The sequence below is a fragment of the Trachinotus anak genome, unplaced genomic scaffold, assembly GCF_046630095.1.
Source record: "Trachinotus anak isolate AG129_WGS33_773 ecotype Australia unplaced genomic scaffold, CSIRO_AGI_Tana_v1 ptg000032l, whole genome shotgun sequence".
Lineage (NCBI taxonomy): Eukaryota > Metazoa > Chordata > Actinopteri > Carangiformes > Carangidae > Trachinotus > Trachinotus anak.
The window spans coordinates 1,516,712-1,532,691 of NW_027273883.1; the positions used below are offsets into that span (position 1 = coordinate 1,516,712).

Here is a 15,980-nt window from a genome sequence, read left to right on the forward strand (position 1 = left end):
CTCAACTCAACTCAAACACTAAAGTACAAAACCTGAGTTAATGTAAGAAATGTGATTTAATCTGGATTTTAATTTGGGGTAATCCATCTTTTTTTATTTTGGCATTTCTGGATTTTTATCTCTTGATTTTATTAATATTATTTCAAATTATTTTCACTTTTGTTTCTGGCCAAAATTTTTTTGTCCCATTTTATAAAACCCTTTGGGCTGAATCTTTACATGACAGGTGACATTGTTGTTGTTGTTGTTGTTGTTGATGTTGTTGTTGTTTCTCAGGTGGATCTCTGAACTGAGGAGGGTGACAGTGGCAGTGGACACCTCCACATCCTTCTTATGACCTGTGTGGAAGTCGACTCCTTTCTCTGCCAAAAACACAAATATGCCACATCAGCACAAACTCCCTCGTCCTTGTATGACAGACACACACACACACACACACACACACACATACAGAATGTGTCTTGCCATGACCCATGTTGTGTGATTTTTTTTTTTTCATGTGTTTAGAGCGAGTCCCTGGCCTCCTCAGTATTTGACAGATGTCTGATGCCAAACTGCAGCAGTCCAGTTCGACAGTGGAGCAGTGTGACGGAGCTGACGGTGTCGAATGTCCTGTCAAACCCGCTCAGTCCACTCTTTCATCACAGCTCACTCACTTTTTTCCCTCCTTTTCCTCTGCAGAGGAGGAGCAGGAGGAGGGAGAGGAGGAGTGGTGATGGAGAGATCTTGAACTTTGTTGGGGTCAAGATGAAAACTCTCTGGATTTAATCATTTCACTCTCCATGGTCATTGTTGTGAAGATCCAGCTGATCTCTCCTGTCTAGACGAGCTCGGAGGTAGTCACGTCATCTCTTCAGTGGTTAATGACAAGCTGCACACTCGCCGCCGCCGCCGTGCTATTAAACCTCTTTATCTTGCAACCTATTATACATGTGATCTGATTTTCCTTCACGCCGCTGCACATTTACATACCCATTCACTCACACTCCACTGACTAATTAATTTCAGCTTAATTAAACTCGTTTGCATGTGTTGAAATCCCATCATGCAGCATAATGAAATGAGCCCAGTGTGATCGCAGGTTGTCAAGGTGTATGTAGAACAACGGGTATATTTAGCCAAGCTGCCTTTGGGGGAAAACATACAGCATCAGTGTGTGTAACCGAGCCTGGTGTGGAGCGTGATGGTGAACACTGTACAGCAGTAACATGTGAGATGCTAATTTAAAGACCCCCCTCCAATGAAAATCATGTTCTTAACCTTGTTAACATTCAGAGTTTTTTATATAATACAAGACATATCATGAGTGAAATAAGCAGTTAACCCCTCAGCTGTGCATTTCCACCTTGGAACAGCAGTGAATCAATGACACAGATCCAGACAGCCAGGATTTCATACATCACAAACCTAAGGAACCAGTCCCCTCAGCTTGCAGGGTGTGGCTTCCCGTATCGTTTCGCTATAGAACACCTGACTTCCCGAGGAGAGAGTGGCCAGGTGTAGGTAATTGTCAGTATTTACTGAGCTAAAGTCCCTTTTCACCTGGTCATAAAACCTGGTAACATCTGCTAACATCTGGCTTTTGTCACCAATGGAAAAGGGAGCAATCAGCATTTACACCTGAGTCAAATGACTCTGCAGCAGACGCAGGTGTTTATTGGCTCCGGCTCCGATCAACATTGATGTGAACACAACACCCAAGTAAACACACTAATTTCCTGTAGCACCAGAAACACTGCAGCTACACTGCGTTCAGAGATGAAAGAGTGAGCTGCAGCCCCTCAATAAGTTTTAAAAACACACAATCACCAAGTGAAGCTTCTCACATGGAGACTTACGTGACGCTTACAGGAGCTAGCAGCTCACTCTCCTGAGTCCTCACCTGTGTGCTCCGTAACTGTGGTGACATTACTCCTGTGGTTGTGTGTGTCCTTTCTGGTAAACTCCACTGGCAGTGTAAAATATGTTAATCACCTTTTTAGCAGTTTTACTCGCATTTAAAAATTACAGTGTAAAAAGGATATAATTTAGCGCATAGCATTTGTCAGCTGCATGGTACTGACTCAATTCAATTTGCTTTGTTACTATAGCGACGCAATATCATGACGTCATCTTCAACGTGACACATATGAACAATGGAAGATATCAGAGGGAAACCAAACAACAAAACCTCGGTTTTGCAGGTTCGCAGTGGTGACGATTCCCTCTGACCAATCAGTAGTCTGCAGTGCTTCCACCTTTAGGTATCACCTCAGTTCGCTTAGAACCTTTGGTTGAGGTGACACCAAAAAAAAAACAAGTTCCAGGTACCAGGTTCTGTCCACAAGTTCAGCCTGATGAAAAACTAAAAAAGGTGAGTTGAGTTGAGTCGAGTTGAGCTGGTACCTTGCAGTGGAAAAGGGCAGAGTCAAAGCCGTTTGAACATAGTGAACCTGAGGGCTTGCGTTGTTTATTACTGTTACGTTTCTAACATTGCAGAGAGCGATACATTAAACACTTTATCATTCTGATACATCAACTTGCAGGTGACTCCGTACCGCTGTGTAGTGTACAGTAGCTGAACAGGAAACAAGCAGAGGTTTGTGTTTGATGAGCAGAGTCGGAGCTGCAGGCCCGCGGCTGAGGGATGGGTGGAGATAGAGGCGGGGCCAATATGCACATTCATAGATCCACATATTCAAAATGAGGCGAAGGTGTAGAGTTACATCCAAGTCATTTTAAGGCCACATGTAGGTAATAAAAAGAACAGAGATGAGTTTCATGGGTTTAATTAAAGCCAGGAGACGAACTGAAACAAAGATGACACCTTTCGTTACTGAGAACCTTCAGACATGGATTTCGTTACATAAATGTCATTTTTGAACAAAGCTTCCATTTCTGTAAAAGTCACCATAGGAATCTCATTTGGTTGGATCTATGCAACAGTCAGAGCTGACCTTGTAAAATCTCTGAATAATTAAGGCTTGTGCATTGAAAAGACTTAAAGTGCAGTGTCACTTAAGGGCCCCTGTTCAGCATTCAGCATGCAGTCTGAAGACTTCAGTCAGAGCTGTCTCCAGTGACTCCAGACTTAAAGCATGAAAGTTCATTCAGTGGGTGGGTGCGTGCTCCTGTACGTCCATGTTTGTGGAGAATAATTAGTCGTTAACCCTGAGATGAGAATGTTTTAGGCAAAAGTGAGGACACTGTCAGGACGTCTGAGAGCAATGAAAAACTGTCAAAAATCTTTCAGATCTACACAAGCTTGTTTCAGTCAAAGTGAGGTCATTTGATAATTTTTTTTTAAAAGTCCTGCTTGGTTCAGTCTTTCCAAAAAAACCTGTTTGAGGATTAGGATTAGGTTTTAAGGTTAAAGTTAGGATTATGTTAGAGGTTAGGGAATGTCAATGAGGGTCATCACAAATATAGAACAGACTCATATTTATATACTTTTACTTTTTAAGAATTATATTATATATTATATTATATAAGAATTTATTTCCCCACTGTTTTATCTGAAGTGTTGATCTCCATCAGAAGATGTATTTGTGGTTTTAAGAACCAAAAACCATCTCAGTGTTGTTTTACATCTCCTCTCTCAGGCTTCTCTCTGGAGCTCTAGGAACAACAGGTCAGTCAGCCAATCAGAAGAGAGGATCTGAGCTGGAGCCTCTCTTCTGATTGGCTGGTGGTTTTCTGAGTGATCAAATAAAAATATAGCAGATTTCAGGTAAACACTCAGAGAAACCAAATCCTGCAAGGTTGGATGGTGGGTCCAGGTGGGCGGGGCTTGGGACATGGTGACTGCTTTGTTGTGACATCACAAAGTTCCAGAAGTCCTGACAGCTGGTTTTAAGGCTCAGTGTCTGAATACAGGCTGTGTGCATTTCTCTGTGGACTGAGGCTTTGATACTTTCACAGTATTAATATAGAACCTAGACCTGCTTTATAATCACAAACACATGGACATCTGCCTTTAGACTGTGTGGAGCTTTTAATTGATACTCTGTTTAAATTTATATATCATTAAATAATGACCTAAAACATTATACATTAGAAACGTTTCCTGGTTGGAGAAGCATCTTCTCTGCTGATGAGAAATATTCATCAGCTTCCTGTGTCTCACCTGCTCTGTAAAGTCTCTTCAGCTCCTGTCGTCCTTCTCCAGGGCTGATTTGGATGACTGAAATATTTTTTGGGGATTTGGCTCCATCCAGTTTCAATCCAATCAGCCGCAACTAATGTTACCACTGGAGTAACAGGGATTTACCTGTTCAGACACGTTTCATCAGTCAATCACAAACTCAACGTACTGCTGTGATGAATCATCCACTGACCAAAGACCCAACATGGAGACATCAAAAGTGGAGCTAGCTGCATATTTCAGACAAAACGCTTTTTGTTCTCCATGTTCTCCACCTCTGGTCTGTGCACTGAGGTTGTGACAGATATTTTCCACTCAGACTGAGTTTCTTCTCCAAATGGAGGAGTCGGAGCAGCGTGACCAATCGATTGGAGGCTGCAGCCAACACGTCGCCTGAGCGAGGGGCTGTAGAGAGAAATCAGCAGGAACAAACCGAGGCCTGCAGCGGCCGGCTCGCGGCTACGAGAGCTGTGCAGCACCGAAGCTAAATTTCAAACGCAAGGATGTCAAGTTGATTCTTGTGACCTTGGGGACAGAGTTTCACCAAAGATGTCTTGAAGAGAACCCTCTCATGAAACAGAGCAGAGCTGCTTTCTTTCAGATTAAAGAGTGACTCTCCAGACTCCAGGGGGCGTATTCATAAAACATCCTGTGGCTAAAAGCAGCTCCAAACTAATCTCCTAAAATTAACGGGTGTGAAACTCACTGCTAATTTAAAGGCCACATATTGTATAAAGTGAGATTTCCATGTTTTTTTTTTTTTTATTATGAAGTAGGGCTGCACAATTAATCAAAATATAATCAAAATCACAAATGCAATATCCAAATCGCAGGGGCTGCAAAATAGCTACAGATTCCTCGGCTTCAAAGTAATATTCTCTAGATGTAAATGAACACTGATGTGATTTTTTGTGTCTGTAAATGTGATTTATTTTTTACCTCACGCTCTCGTGCACTGATTCACTGACACAGAGCAGTCACCTGTCAAACACCAATCACTGCAGGTGGAGAGAGGAAGTTGATGGTTGACCCCGCCCCCTCTCGTAGCTCAGGTCCCTCACTTCCTCACCGGAAAAAAGCTTTTAAGACAAACCTGTTACTGAGGAACTCTTTGTGCCGTGCAGGAGGCCTCCCTGTGGTTAGATAAGACCTGTAGTGAACACAGCCTCAGAACTGCATCATGGGTCAGATCTTTTTTTTCTTCCCACCAAATGCTGAAAAACTTGGTCAAGTTTTCAGTCCACATCTCCACCTCAGACTCTCCACCTGCCTCTAAAACATTGAACTGGTAGTTTAACTTTGATGTGGCTTCAGTTAACTACAGTTTGAGCTGCTGCCTTTTTTGTTGCTTTGTTTTTCAGTCTGTTGAGGTTTTACAGTGGAGACTTTGCGGCTCCTGAAGCTTGAGGTTGACTGTTGTCTGAGCTGCTGTGGTGTGATTCTGTCAATGGAAACATTTACAAAGTCCTTCAAAAGGTCTGTGATGGAGGAATCAAAGAGTCCAGGTCTCCTGGTTTTCATCTTAACTTAGATCCATGCATCACTTTCACCCAGAGCTCAGCTCTAATAATGAGTTATATTAAAATGATAAGAAAATAAAAACTCTCCTTAGTTTTTCTTCTTAAACCAGAGTTATACTTTGGGGTCAGTATCATGTGGATGGTCCACTGCACATGAGCTTCACTGGGTACTGTTGTGCACATGTGCAGGATATGTGGATGACAATCTACTGATCCAACTGGAGAATAAATACAAACAGCTACACGTGCATGGTGTCTGCAGCTGTATGTGCACGTGTCTGGAAGTGAGTCTAACCCAGGAGATGAAGATGAGAGAAGAAGAAACATGAGAAAATGTGGAGCTTGCAGCTACATACAGTTAGTGAATATGGAATTTGCAAAAAAAAGAAGAAGAAGAAGAAAAAAAGAATGAATCCATGAATCTAAAATGTTAATGTATTTTAATAAAACATTACATTAGCGTTATGATCCACATAATCTTGTAATTTCCAGAATCACTTCATAACTTCACTCTGAAAACTCTGGACACATTCAGTCAGAAGCAGAGCAACATTTCCTGCTCGAAGATTAAAATGAATTCGTTCACTCCGCACGTCGTCATTTTCCCATCACGTCATTTAGCCCCCTTCCTCTCCTCGTCCTCCTCCTCCTCCAGCCTGTGATCAAAGGCCTCGGACGGTTTTCATTCAGCTTTCAGAAACTGCTCAGGAACAAAACATGTGCAGACAATTTCACCATTTTTCAAGAAAATATGAAAATGAGATACATTTTTGGAAACTTCAGAGGGATTTCCTGGACACGCCTGGTTTGATTTCCAGCAGAGTGAACAACAGGCGCAGCTGAAGACAATCCTCGAAGCACTAAGTAAAACAAAACATATTGATCTCAGCAAATTGCTCTTTTATTGAAAAGATCCTTGTTGATTAATGACACTGCTGCAGGCCGCCGTCATTACTGCAGACAGGAAACAGTAAACGACCTGCAGACTGAGGCTTTGAGAGCAAGGCACTAACACTGTCAGGGTCTGGGGTTCAATTCCCACTGTGAGTATAAAGGAACCAACCACAAAGAAAGAAAGACATGAGATCTGGTGTGTGAAAGAAAAAAGATCAGTGAGTCTCTGTTTTTTCTGATTTGACTTTTTGTCACCGTCAGAATCCACTGACTTTAACTGAAAACATTTAAAAAATAAAAAAAATAAAGAATAACTAAGGGGTAGTTGGGGTTGATGGACATTTGTCTGAAACCCTAACCTGTTCACACCGATCACAAACTGATCATGTAAAACCAACAGTGTCTGTGCAGCTGTGAACCACAACATGACCAGTGAGGAGAAAGATTTTTGGTGAACTGTCCCTTTAAGGGAAAAATCTGAAACCTTGATAGAAATGAGTTGGATTTGTGAAACTGAAGAAACACTAACTGTGGCAGCTGCTGTCAGTGCTCTGCTAATGTCCACTGTGTCCCAGTGTTAATGATGGAGGTCAAAGGTCAAAGAGACGAGTTCAGTGGAAACAATAGCAGCGTTTGGTGCCACAGGCTGTATTGATGTGATATTGTCTTTCTGTTTTCTGTGTGTGTCGCAGTGAAACTTACACAGCAGCAATCTGCAGTGTTTGTGACGGTTCAGGTCGTATTTGGACCCGGATGCAGACACAAGACTCGGTTTGAGTGTTGACAAGAAAAAGTTAAATGAGGTTGAAGGTGGGTGAAGGGTGGAGGTGGAGGCAGGAGTTTAGATAGTCTGAATTCATCTGTTGCACTAAGCTGGTTAATTCTTCACTATCTTAAGCCAGACAGTGGTACAATGAATTCTGGGTAAACTGAGACTTTTTTCAACCCCAACCCGCTGAGCTCCGTTTACCCAGCAAAAAAATGTTTGTCTCTGGGAAGAATTCGACAGTTACAAGGACGATTTATAATAAAAACGTTATATGAGTTGTATAAATTCAGCCGTACAGGTGTCATGAAGGAGGAAATGATCTCTAGAGAGCAGAACAGTTTCTGTACCAGGCTGTAAACATGTTTCTTTCTGCTGTAAAGTTGGACATTTGAACATGGGAGTCTCTGGGGACTGACTCACTGCTGGAGCCAGACTCTAGTGGTCGTTAGAGGAACTGCAGCTCTCAGCTCTTCACTGTTGATGCTTCATGTTTCAGCCCTGGACACTGATGCTTGGATGTAATGTGCTGACCACCAACCCAATAAGCTGCCTCCTTCCTGTCATGAGTTCAGACACATGCATCAGCGCCTCCATGAAGTCAGCTCACCTCCAGCTTCAGTTTGGTTCATAATTCAGTCACAGTTTATGTAACAAATTCTTTTTTCTTGTTGTGATAAATGTGAAATGAATTATAGAAAACTGCCTCTGCCTCTGAGTGGAAGCTACATGAGTTAAAACAGCAGACCTGTTAATATCAGTTCACACTGAAGCATCTCTCCCTCTCTCTCTCTCTCAGCTGACTCAGCCTGTCAGGGGGCGGGACCTGCCGCCTGTCACTCAGTTCCGCTTCTGCTTTCTGATTGGTCTCTCTCCTCCGGTGTGGGAGGTGTCGACGGAGCCACATGGAGACTGCTGGGTGTCTCTGTGCCCCTCAGTCTGATCCATCCTCCGGTGGAGACGGTGGAGACGCTCCGGACTCTCTGAAGCAACTTGGCGCATCATCATCATCATCATCATCATCATCATCATCATCATCTGTAGGGGAAATATTTGAACTGATCTTGGACAAACTCTGAAGATTGTTTTTACCGTCACTTCTGTTGATGTTACTATATTTTATTTACCAGAACAACGGAGAGAAAAAGGCTGTTGTTCTTTGGTTTGTGCGTAAAAGTCTCTTGATTGAATTATTCATTAACTGGAGAGGAGAAGACTATCGGCCTCACACTGTTACTGACATTCTCTTTTTGCGCACTCATGGACTTGGAGCTCTTGACTCACCGGGTTCAGGACCTCAGACAATATTTAAAGTGAATTGTTTAAGAGAGTGAAGAATATTTGTCTCTGCTTCTGCTTTTTCCGGGACAGAAGTCTTTGGAGTTGGATCAGAACAGAGACGGATCCGCTCCTGTGGCTCTAGCGGACACTTTGCTGTCTTCTGCAACTGGACCGGGTTTGATGGAAACATGACCAAAGCTGCGAGCGGACCGGTTCCCCTGCACAGCCTCCTCCTTCACCTGCTCCCGCTGCTGCTGCTTCAGGTCTCACCGGTGTGTCCGTCCGCGCAGCACGAGCACACAGCGCGCTACTTCGGCCAAATAGCCGAGAACTCTCCGGCTGGGACGCCGGTGGATGGGGTGACGCTGCCGGTCGGAACCGGCGGCTGCCCCGGTGCGGACCTCAACGCCAGCCTGAAGGGGGATTACGCGTCTGATTTTAGGCTTGTTCACCTCCGCGGACACCGGGACCACCGGGGACATCTGGGGCTGGTCTCCGCCAAAGAGCTGGACCGGGAGTTTATAGCGATGTACGAGCTGAGGGTGCAGCTGCCGCCGTGGTGTCTGAGGAGACCGGCGGCCGTCCAGGTCGAGGTGTCGGACAGGAACGACAACATCCCCCGCTTCACCGGCGGGAACATAACGGTCGAGGTGGACGAGCTGACGCCGCTCGGTACCGAGCTGGCCCGCTTTGACGCCAAGGACGGCGACGCGGAGAGGAACGGACGCGTCACCTTTTACGCGTCACCGGAGTCTGACCTGCTCCACGTGGTTCCCCTGAGCGGTCAGGTGAGGCTGGTCGGGTCCCTCCAGGGGGTCAGCCAGGTGACTCTGCGCCTTTACGTGAAGGACGGCGGAGACGTGGCGCTGGTCGGTGAGCCGGTGTTCCTGCGCGTCAACGTCCACCACTCCGGCAGAGCGCGGCGGAGGCCCCGGGCTCTTTCCGAAGAGCTGACCTACACGGTGACCGTTCCAGACCACGTCAGAGTCGGGGACCTGGTGTTCACGGTGCCGGACCAGAGGTTCGAGCAGCGGTGGTTCGAGGTCATGTCCGAGGCAGACTCGCCGGTCCAGATCGAGCGGGACTCAGGGCGTCTGTACCTGGCGCGCAGCCTGCGGGAGCCCGCCGAGGTGATGGTGAAGATCCAGAACCTTCGAGGTAAGAAAGCTTTTTTCTTTCCGTGCGTAAAAACGCAGAGGAGCCCCGCAGAGCCCCGCAGAGCCCCGCAGGGTCAGGGAGCCACGTTTACATGTTGTTGGGTTCATTGATGAAGCTGAAAAACTGACAGCGCTGAAGGACGATTTGCTGCTCACTTCGTTTGATTTGCATCCCGCTGTGAATCTTTCATGGTTGTACGGGGTTTGGACGTGGTTTGGTTTGTTTAAGCTGCAGCTGAATCGTCATGAACTCCACAAGTTTTAGAAAAGAAAAAAAAAACCTGAAATTCTTCTTTTCCCTGTTTCAAAAAACGCAAGACCATTGTTAAAAATGAGAGATTTCACAGGTCTTCAAATGCCCCTGAAACCTGGTTATTTCAGGGAGTGTCAGCAAATCCTTAAAAGCTTTTCCTTTACGCACAGTTGTGGATCAAACGCGCAGGTTTGATTCCACAGACAGACTCAGAACGTTCAGTCGGTTTAGTGGGAAGCAAAGAGAAATTGTGCAGCTAAACCAGAGGAAAATCAGTGTAACTGATTTTATTGAGGTTATAACCTTTGTCTTAGTGCAGGACCTTCACCAGATTTTACAAATGGTGGGGTCAGAGGTCAGTAGTAATCTCTAATCTCTAATATTTCTGTAGGTTTTCTCAGATTTTTCCTCTTTATTTTACAGAATTTTCCTTTAAGGATTTAGTGGTGTTCACTCATTGAGGTGTGTGTGTGTGTGTGTGTGTGTGTGTGTGTGTGTGTGTGTGTGTGTGTGTGTGTTGGCTTCTTTCCAGCAGAGTTTGAATCGACCTCAACCGTCAGCTGCTACTTTCCACTCTTTCATTCATTCCTTACAACACTCCTCAAATCACAGCCAAGGGAGAGAGAGAGAGAGTGTGTGTGTGTGTGTGTGTGTGTGTCTGTGTGTGTCTGTGTGTGTGTGTGTGTGTGTGTGGGATTGCTGGCAACACACCCAGCAGGTCGTTAAAGGACAAACAGAATTGACAGTGTTTAGTGTGTGAGGTGAAGAGAATAAACACACCTCAGTCACTTTCAAAATACCGTTAATACCCACAGACACACACACACACACACACACACACACACACACACACACACACACACACAGACGCACACACACAGGCCTGTGTGTAACCTTGACTGCATCTGATAATTTGTATTTTCTGTTATCTTCGTTCTTTTTATTTGGTGAAAGCGCCGTGTTTGTTTTGCTCTGCTTCACTTCGCTGCTGTGACGCTGCAATTTCCCATTTAGATTAAAGAAGAACTGTGAACAGGTCCACTCACCCAAACAACTAAATCGACTATTTGTCAGTCCGAATAACCCGTATGGTGTTTTAAAAAATGATTTATATGAGCATTCATGGCTGAGCTGTGGTTCAGGAGAGCTTTTCTCTCCTTCTGATCATATTTTAAAGGTCCCATATTTTACTCTTCTCCTGTATTTCATCTGAAGTGTTGATCTCCATCAGAAGATTTAAGAACCAAAAACCATCTCAGTGTAGTTTTACATCTCCTCTCTCAGGCTTCCCTCTGGAGCTGTAGTAACAACAGGTCAGTCAGCCAATCAGGAGAGAGGATCTGAGCCTCTCTTCTGATCTGTTAAAAATATAGCAGATTTCAGGTAAACACTCAGAGAAACCAAATCATGAAAGGTTGGATGGTGGGTCCAGGTGGGCGGGGCTTGGGGCAGGGCTGAGAGCAGTGACTGCTTTGTTGTGACATCACAAAGTTCCAGAAGTCCTGACGGCTGGTTTTAAGGCTCAGTTTCTGAATACAGGCTGTGTGCATTTCTCTGTGGACTGAGGCTTTGATACTTTCACAGTATTAATATAGAACCTAGACCTGCTTTATAATCACAAACACATGGACATCTACATCAGAAAAAACAGAACCAAAGTTAAAGTGCACTAAAGTCCACATCGAGTGTAACTGCATGTTTTGATACTGAGTGAATTTTTGCAACAGTAACTTCAGAAACATGTTGTGTTTCTTTAGAAAAGCACACTTCTGGCTGCTTTAATCACTATTATTACTTATTACTGATTATTTCCAATAGTTAAATAAACTAAAGTGTGTGTGTGTATATATGTGTGTGTGTGTGTGTGTGTGTGTGTGTGTGTGTATATATGTGTGTGTGTGTGTGTACAACACATTACCACACTGAAGTGTGTCGGTGTCACTGTGCTGCAGCTGATCTGTTTGACAGGATGAAACGACGTCCAGATGCCAACTGCCCCCCCTCATTACACCCCCACCCCTAAAGTAAATGTTTAACCAAGAGCCTAAACCCCCCACATCTGGACGGCATTGCTGGTGGCGGCTCGCCGTTCTGGTCAGATCTGGCTAATCAGGCCGTCCAAACTGCATCTCTGCTGTTTATTTGTAGAAATTAGTAGTGTTTGCTCACCTGGAGCTCTCCCAGGTCTGGACAGACCCGGAGCCTCCGACAGGAAGCTTTGTTTGTGTTGAAGCAGACTGCAGAGCTCTGGTTTGTGGCTGTGGTGGGCCTGTGTGTGTACGTGAGTGTGTGCGTGTGTGATTCGGTCGACATGGTGCTGAGCATGCTGTAAACTGGCCAGTTGATGGAGGCAGCCTGTCTTTTGTCGGCGGTGGTTGTGATTTTAATCTGTGGGAATGAGGTCTGTACGGCGGCGGCTGCAGCTTCTGATGGATGCAGCTCGTTGGCCTCTGATTGGTCATCTGGCTCTGTAGGGTCTCTCTCTGGACTTTAAACTGTCTGTGGTCTGAGCAGAGTCAACAGCACCAATCCTCTGGACCTGCTGAATCTTCCTCGCTCACTGTTTATATCATCTTCCTCCACAAGCTTCACCCTCAAAACATCCACCTCTTCTCTCTGATTAATGTTCACACTCTCTTCTTTGTGGCTTCTCTCTGCTGCTGTAGCCACCACTGTGGAGGGTGTAGTCACAGTGTTGTTGCTGTAGAGATCGGAGATCACATGGTTCACATGGAAGTAGCTTTCCCTCTGATATCTCCAGCTGAGTTAGATGGTTGTGGACGATTTTGCAGTTGGTTTTCAAGATTTCTGCACAAATGTATTACACAAATTTATCTGAAGTGTTGATCTCCATCAGAAGATATATTTGTGGTTTTAAGAACCAAAAACCATCTCAGTGTAGTTTTACATCTCCTCTCTCAGGCTTCTCTCTGGAGCTGTAGTAACAACAGGTCAGTCAGCCAATCAGAAGAGAGGATCTAATCCTCTCTTCTGATTGGCTGGTGGTTTTCAGAGTGATCCAATAAAAATATAGCAGATTTCAGGTAAACACTCAGAGAAACCAAATCATGAAAGGTTGGATGGTGGGTCCAGGTGGGCGGGGCTTGGGGCATGGCTGAGAGCAGTGACTGCTTTGTTGTGACATCACAAAGTTCCAGAAGTCCTGATGGCTGGTTTTAAGGCTCAGTGTCTGAATACAGGCTGTGTGCATTTCTCTGTGGACTGAGGCTTTGATACTTTCACAGTATTAATATAGAACCTAGACCTGCTTTATAATCACAAACACATGGATTTATATTATATGCGACCTTTAATATTTTCAAAATGCAATTTCCATCAGGTTATTTAGCCAATAAATTGTGTGTTAATTGATATTTCAGTACCTTTATGTTAGCACAATAAATATATTTATCCATATTGCCCATAACCTGTGACAACACAGTCTGTTTAAAATGGTTGTGTTGTTGTACAGAGTTTGGTTGAGGGACTGATGTTTGTCGGTCTGCTCTGTTTTGGAGGAGACAAACTTTGAAACACACACCTCTACACAGCACTGTCAGCACACAGTCCCATACACACCTCACCTCCTGTATATTATAAATGCTGCACACATGACCCTCACAGTACACACACACACACACACACACACACACACCTCTCTCTCTGGCAGCTCGTCCATCATTGCAGATGGCAGGATGGCAGCAACTCTACTGAGTCTGTTTTATCCTTGACATTCAATAAATGTACAGAAAATACACACACACACACACACACACACACTTAGCTCTCTTGTTTATGTGTGGAGACCATGACCTCAGGCAGCTTTCCTTGTGTTTGTGAAACTAGTTTCCTCTTCTTATATAAACTGTGTGTGTGTGTGTGTGTGTGTGTGTGTGTGTGTGTGTGTGTGTGTGTGTGTGAATTGATTATTGATTTGTTCTGTCAATGATGAGCAACTTGAAAACAGTTCTGCACAACAGATGGAAACAAAAATGCAAGAAAAAAAACATGTAACTTACTAAAAGTTGAACACAAAACAACACTGACATCAGCTCCAGGGACCAGGAAGTTCATCTGCAGCCAGAATCACTTTTGTTCTAATTAGACAAAAGTACTAATTTACAGTAATGTTATATAGTGTCATTTTTTTTGACACTCTATAGTGTCATTTTTTGTAGGATATTTAAGAACTGGAATTATTTGTTGGAGGAGCTGCGTCCACTTCTTTTCGGCTCTAATCCTTTGTGTGTCTGTGGTGGTGTCTTGTGTTTGGATGGGGCTCGCTCTCTGTCCTACGTCACAGATTCACAGTGTTAATATGTGGAAATCACTGGGGCTGGACTCTAATAGCCGGATCAGATTTCGATCTGTTTCCAGGTTGATAAAGCACTGGATTCGTTAAGCTCCAAGGTTCATGAGTCTCTGATCTAATCTGTCATCTTCTCTGCCTGTGTTTATGAGCACAGACTCATCTGTGCAGCATTTAGGTAAACAGGCTTCTCCTTTTTAGGTAGATACACTGAACTGAAGGTAAATTGGAGGTAGATTTTATCAGCTGTGCTTAACAAAGCTAATTCCATATGTGATTTACCCACAAGCCAAAATGATGCTGTGTCCCAGTTCAGGGTCCTCATCCTTCAGAAGCTGCATTTGAAGACCAAATGCATCACAGCGGTACGACTGCTTCCTCAAATGCATCCTTCTTTTCCTGAGCAGCGAAGGCTCCAACAGGTGGGTCCTTCATGGCCCAACCTGTCCCACGATTCACGTCAAGTCAGTTATGAAAATAATGAACTGAGCCTGAGGATGAGGCTCAGGCTCAGTTCAGCTCAGATCAACAGCTAATGTGACTGTTAAAACCAACGGCTTTAAAACATCAAGTTTTGTGGAAAAAAGCAAAGCAAAAATCCTAGACCAGTAGACCAGATCGTCTCAGGGGCCACACCTTTGTACGATGTGGCCCCTGAGTCGGGACACAGCTTGAGTCCTGTCTGCAGTCCAGGCTCTCGTCTGGTTAATGTGCTCTCTGGAAGCTGGTGCCTGTACCACCTCGCTGCAACACCTCTCGGCTGTCAGTGTTTCTGCAGTTCAACACGGACAACGGCGAGTCTCCCGTGGTGAAACAATCCAGTGGATCACATCAGATCAGCCTCAGCACCGGGACTCTCTCCACGAACATCCAGTTCATATTTTAAGCTCATTATTCCTCAGCTCAACGTGTCGGAAACGTTTAGTCAGAATTTCACATCTGACTCGATACAGTGCTGATGAAGTAAGTGAACTAAATGTAAAACAAATGAAATATGAAGACGACTTCAGAGGACAGTGTGTGACTCAGACGAGCTTCACAGAGCACAGAGCTTTTATTCTTTACTGTCTCATTAACTCTAATAAATGTGTTTATTTGCATATTTAAATGAGAAAATTGTTCCTGTTGGCTGCAATTAATGCAGCTGCCTGCAGACCGACGGGCCTGCTCCCTCATTAAACTGCAGCCTCACTGTTAACTATTATTAATTGTTCCAGTCAGAGTGTGTGTTTGTGTGTGTTTGTGTGAACGCAAACAACACACACACACACACAGATACACAGTGTTACACAAACACTGTCCTGGTGTGTCAGGCTTTTCTACAGATTTTTGTGCTTGGCAGCCCTGAGGTGACACACACAAACACACACACACACACACACACACACACACACACACACACACACTGTGTTTTCTCCTGTTTATTCTATTGTCTTTATTTCTGGATTTAGCCTGAGGCCTGACGCAACCTGCCACCACACCGTGTGTGTGTGTGTGTGTGTGTGTGTGTGTGTGTGTGTGTGTAACACCAAACACTATAGGACTGTGTGTCCTCGAGGCTGCTGAGCTTCACAGCGATTGTGTATTTGTCAGTGTCACACAAATTGATCACAGCAGTGTCGATGTGAATGTTTATTTGTTGGTATTTCACTGCTCTCTCTCTCTCTCTCTCTCTCT

General features: G+C 44.5%; 1 protein-coding gene across 1 annotated transcript in view; it reads left to right on the forward strand.

The window, feature by feature from the left end:
- The first annotated feature begins 8,421 nt into the window (after nt 1–8,421).
- Nucleotides 8,422–15,980, forward strand: part of LOC139612974 (neural-cadherin) — a 133,335-nt gene continuing 125,776 nt past the window's right edge. Inside the window, exon 1 of the mRNA XM_071469181.1 lies at nt 8,422–9,742. Within this exon, the coding sequence (XP_071325282.1) occupies nt 8,773–9,742 (970 nt within the window). The 5' untranslated portion in view covers nt 8,422–8,772. The remainder of the gene's footprint in view (nt 9,743–15,980) is intronic.